The sequence below is a fragment of the Dipteris shenzhenensis genome, chromosome 4 (genome assembly GCF_047967505.1).
Source record: "Dipteris shenzhenensis isolate YYH24624 ecotype China chromosome 4, Dip_SZ_1.0, whole genome shotgun sequence".
Lineage (NCBI taxonomy): Eukaryota > Viridiplantae > Streptophyta > Polypodiopsida > Gleicheniales > Dipteridaceae > Dipteris > Dipteris shenzhenensis.
In genome coordinates this window covers 27,774,366-27,779,631 of record NC_141599.1, presented here as the reverse complement: position 1 = coordinate 27,779,631, position 5,266 = coordinate 27,774,366, and the positions used below count along the sequence as shown (strand labels likewise).

Genomic DNA, 5,266 nt, shown 5'->3' with positions numbered 1-5,266 from the left:
CTCATCTTGCAGCCATTCTTTTGATCTTCAATTTACAAGCAACCTATGGATGGTAAAAAATTAGCATTCTTTCCCTCTTTTGGTAAGAGTTTTGCCTAGTTTTGATGTATTCTAAACTATAATTTCAAGCATGTACTTCCAATTTGTTGCTTTGAATTCATTGAATGTATCAATGTATCAATGTTGAGAGAGAGAGAGAGAGAGAGAGAGAGAGAGAGAGAGATGACTAACTAATTCTTCACTATGCTATATTCCAAAGATATTGAAATAGATACATGTTCACCCCTTAGGGTTAGGTTTTGTCCCAAAAATTTTGATCATATACAGTGATTTAAACCGTTTTACATATGGTTGATTCACCTCCAATCACTTAGTGATGCTTCACGTCTATCTTAAGTCATAAATCCTATCAAAGAGAAATTTAAATGCATTGCAAAGGCTATCCTTGCAGGATGAGAAAGTACAAGTGGTGACCAAAAAAAGCATGGTAACCATTTTGCAGTAAATGAAGACACCATGTAAGCAAAGGGATTTATCATTAGATCCAAAGATACTAAAGATGACAAAGAGGATGAAGGAAATTGAACAGCATCCCTGTTTAGAGTGAACTTGGCCGTCAATAGCCATTGCATGGCTAGAGTGAATGGGCTTGAATGTATTTTAGGAATTGCCATGGAAGTATGTACTCAATCACATTCTTGCCAAGGAGGTAATCGACACCTATAGATACAAACTCTTTCAACTTGGCTAGCAACTATGATTATGGTGAATGAAGCCTAGGTGGTGGCAATTTGTAGGCTTCTAACCAATGAAGATATTCTTAAGTAGTTGTGTTTTTCCAACATTGACATTTGTTTGTTAACGAGTATGGAGGTTTTGAAAGAGTACTAATTGATTTCAATGCAATATAAGATACTCAATCTTTAGATATATAATGTGAAATACTAATTAAAAGCTATACTTTTTATTATGTTTCTATAAAGGTAACTTTATGAATAGATCCAATATGATGAGATAAAGAATTTCTTATTGTACTTAACACTAAGAATTGGCCCCCAAGGTTGTTGTTTCCACACTTTAAGAAAAGCACTAAGAGCCAAGAATGTTTTTTAATTGGCAAGGGTGTCTTCTTTGGTGTAGTTTTTTGAGAGTCACCTTTGTCTCATACATTGTTACATTGAGAGTTGGTTTGAGAGATTTGCAAAGTCTGTGCACGTGCTTAGTTAAACATCTATGACTTTGGTGTAGACACCATCTTCATGCAATAATTGTGTGACGACGATGTAAGTTTAAACTGTATCACCAAGAAGTATTGGTGAAGTAGCACAAAACATGTAAGTTCCTAATTATTGCAAAACATCTGTTTGGGACATTCTAAAATCAGGTTATTTTAAATGTCCTTGTGACATGCAAAAATAAAGGCTTTTGCTACCATATACATTTGGAAACATTTTCATTGGAACAAAAGATCAAATTTGGACACATAAGAGTATGGTTATTCAATTAATGAATTGAATTCATAATAGAGTTATTCAAGTGTGAAAAGTAAGTGACCGAGGTTAATTTATAGGAGACGCTAAGATAAAACATCACATCAAGCCTCTATTGTGGCCACCTCATTTCCACTTAACTAAGCAAGCTTGGTAGCCAAGCCTACTCGAATAAGATAGAACCTGATGTTGTGCTTTTTCCATCTAGTGTTCAATATTCTCTGTCAATGAGGCACTCGGCTTATTTGTGCATGTGAAGTGCCTAGATTCTCATAACATAATATAAATGACACATGTGCTTTGGTTCTCTCCCAACTACATTATATCTCGAAATCCTAAACAAAAATGAAAATATGGGGAGTTGCTTGGAGGAGTTAATGTGATGAGTTTAATGAATAAACATCTTGAAGTAGGGTAAATAAATATATGGTGGACTGTCTCCCTTTGAAACGGATGTGTTCCCTGAGATAGGTACTCTCATGAGGAGTGATATGATGTGTATCCAAAATAAAAAGGCATGTCCCCCTTCCAATGATGCGTTGTTGAGGAGCAAGGCCAACACGTTGAGCATGTCCCCTTACATGGGTCAGCCTTGGTGAGGAACAACGTGAGCATGTTGTGTATAGATAAGCAACTAAGAAAAGTCCCCACAAGTTGATTGATGTGAGAAAGGGGACACTCTATCAAGCTAGGCAACGCGGATGACACACAATTGAAAGCTAAAGTGCAAGCAATCCACACACTCTGCTTTGGTGTCTCAAGCTCTTTTTAAGGCATTGGTTCGGTGGAGAGGAAGCAACGCTGGTACAGACCATGATGGCTTTTGTGCACTGAAGGTCACGACACGATGGTGAATGAGAGCATCTTGGAGGAGGAGTTTATATAGAGAGGAGTAGTTTTCTGTAGAGCACCTTGGAAAGAGTAATTTTGTATAGAGCAACATGCGCCCTCAGAGCTGGATGCCTTCTTACGTCGTGTAAGGGGAATAACGATATCCTATAAGCAGCAATGCAAACGTGTTGTAATAAAGTAAGATAGGACAAGGTCAAGAACTCGTATATTATAAAGCAGCACACTCTGGCCTGCACATGCATGCGACTTTAGAATAGCGCATAAACTAAGACCTTGGCACGGTGAGCTGTCTGTCCTCCGCGATAAGATAAAACACTCGCACTCCCACTCCTCAATATCGTCGACATCGTCCGAGTTCTTTTGATCCCAATCAGTATTCAGCCTCAGTACTTCTCCATGGGTTCCTCCCTTCTTGCCTCCCTGGCGCATTCCCTCTCTCTCAGAGCGGAGCAACGCAATATCGCCCGGGAATGCCATGACCCTGCCTTGCAAAAGTTTGAAGTAGACCTGACAGAGCGCCTTCAACACCTCCAACTTCCAGGCGGCTCGTCCTACCTTCACCTCAACTGGCTGCTCGATGCCTTGGCTGTAGTTCTGTCCACGGAGACTTCAGTTCACACCCTCATTTCCAGCCCGCTGGAGATGCAGCCTGCAAAGCACAAACTCTGCCAGCACTATATTGACGATGTCGTCAAGTTGCTGGACGTCTGCAACGCTCTCAAAGACGCGACGGCCGACATCCACGACTACCTCCGCTTGGTCCGGCATGCGCTTCACTGTTTGGACTCGAGGGAGGGGGCGATCAGCCTGCCAAACTTGATGCGGGCAAGAAGCACCCTCTCCGAATGCCTGCATAAGATGGCAGCCACCAACGGGGTCGAACCGCCATCTAGGCTGCAAGCTTGCGGCTCCTTGCTACGAAAAATGGGAATGCAGAAGAAGCATAATAGCAGTGGCATTGATGCAATGGATGGGGCGAGGAGCACCACCCTTCTGGTCTTGGGAGTCCTTGCTGATGCTTTGTCTCTGAGAAAGCCCAGGAAATCTAGTATCCCAGCTACTGTACTCAGGTGCAACAGGCAGCCATGGTCCACTCCTCTTCTGAGATTGGAGCAGGAATTAGTGCAAGAGGAGATGGAGAGGCGGAGCTCTAAGGACGTTGCTCTCTTGCAGGAGTTTGAGAGCATGCGAGTCACAGTGAGAGAGATTCATCGCCTGGTGGACAAGATGCTCTCGACGCCATCCTCTTTCGCTTGCGACTCAGTCATAGAGTTGAGGCGAGTCATTGAGACTCTTGGAAAGACTTCGCGAGACGTGCAAGGATCGATGGCCATGCTACAACAACAGATAACGGATCTCTTCCAAAGGCTCGTCGCCATCAGAGTGGCTCTCTTAGATGCCCTCCCCATGAGTTCTTAAGCCATGCGACCTGTGTGGACCTTGTATACTCGGCAGGCTACACAACCAAAATGTACAAGATTAAGGGGTTTAAACCCCTATATACGACTTCAAATTGAATTATGATGATTCGTTTCATCTCGTGTTGTGTTTTATGTATAGTTTTGGAAAAAATTTACAGATTTGTATAGAAAAGGGGTACATTTTATTAATGAAATTTTTTACAGATAAGGGACTTTAAATATAGGCCTTGAACGCACGTGATATAGAGGGTTTATACATAGTGACCCCCCCGAGAAAATTAATAGTTCAAAGACTACAGCTAGTCCAACAAAGATGCGTGGGTTTTCTCCATCAAATCTTTAACACTTGCTCTCGCCACATGTTCCTTGCCACCACTAAGAGTATCATACAATGTTTTGGAATGGTTAGTTGAAGACCTTGAAGCTTTATAGAAAACATCAAGGCAATCCATCACACAGCTTACATCCTACTCAGTATTTCTAAGGGTAAGTGTAGTATCATCTACAAACTATTGACACACAAGATATTTACCATTCATAAGCTCAATCCCTTGGAGACTTCGCTCTTGGATCTGGCTTCTAAGGAGCTAGCTAAGAGCATTGTTGCTATAGCAAATAGGAGAGGAGCCAAGGGGCATCCTTGTCTGACTAATCTTTTAAAAAAGAAAGGACCACTCATCTTCCCATTGACATTAACCTTAGCTGAAGCATTGATGAGAAGGAGCTTGAAATTTGAAACAAAGGAAGGACCCAGACCCATGTCTTGCAAAGATTGGATTAAAAAATCCCATTCCAATCTATCATATGTCTTATCAAAGTCAACCTTAAGAAAGAAAATATCATGTCCGTCTAGTTTCTTTATTGTATCAAGTCTTCACTATGACATGTTCTCGTTGTCCATCCATTGTCAAATAATTTAGATAGCCAGTCCTATTCTAAGCTCTTGCAAGTATATGTTATCTTTGTTTTTCTCAAGTGCCTACAACCAGAAAAGAAATCAACAAAACATGGGAATGGAAGAAACTAGCTCGGCCTAGCATTTCTTCCACTAGTAGTTGGCTTCATAGCATTTCTCACATCATTAAGCATCCTATTTCTATATGAATCACTAATCTCTATGCTTGGAAGTGGCCACTTTGGACTGTCAAAAGAAGGCAAGGCAAGCAATTCCAATCTTCCATACTAGCCTTCTTGATCCGAAACTACAAACATTGACTCATAAAAGAAGGTCCCATCCTTTTTCATTTCTAATTGTGTGCAACCTTCGTACTGAAGAGTCCTGATCTTAGCATGGAGGACATGCAAATGCATGTTACAAGCTCCCATTCTTTGTAAGTAGATGGATACAAATTTGTAAAACAAATACAAGACATAAGATAGACACCAAACAAATGCAAATACTTTGAAGCATGACACTAGTACACTTTGGAATACTTATAATTGTGTCTACGATATAGAAGGCCTGCATGTGGATGCACATATATGTCTGTATGGGTAAAGATG

General features: G+C 40.9%; 1 protein-coding gene across 1 annotated transcript; it reads left to right on the top strand.

Annotated features, from left to right (window-relative positions):
* The first annotated feature begins 2,738 nt into the window (after positions 1-2,738).
* On the top strand, positions 2,739-3,761 carry LOC147902669 (protein BPS1, chloroplastic-like). The gene has a single exon (XM_087373915.1). The coding sequence runs from the start codon at positions 2,739-2,741 to the stop codon at positions 3,759-3,761; it is 1,023 nt and encodes a 340-aa protein (XP_087230041.1).
* The last annotated feature ends 1,505 nt before the right edge of the window (positions 3,762-5,266 follow it).

What these genes read in the sequence shown, in the direction of transcription:
- LOC147902669 (XM_087373915.1), top strand. Translation starts at nt 2,739, where the DNA reads ATGGGTTCCTCCCTTCTTGCCTCCCTGGCGCATTCCCTCTCTCTCAGA.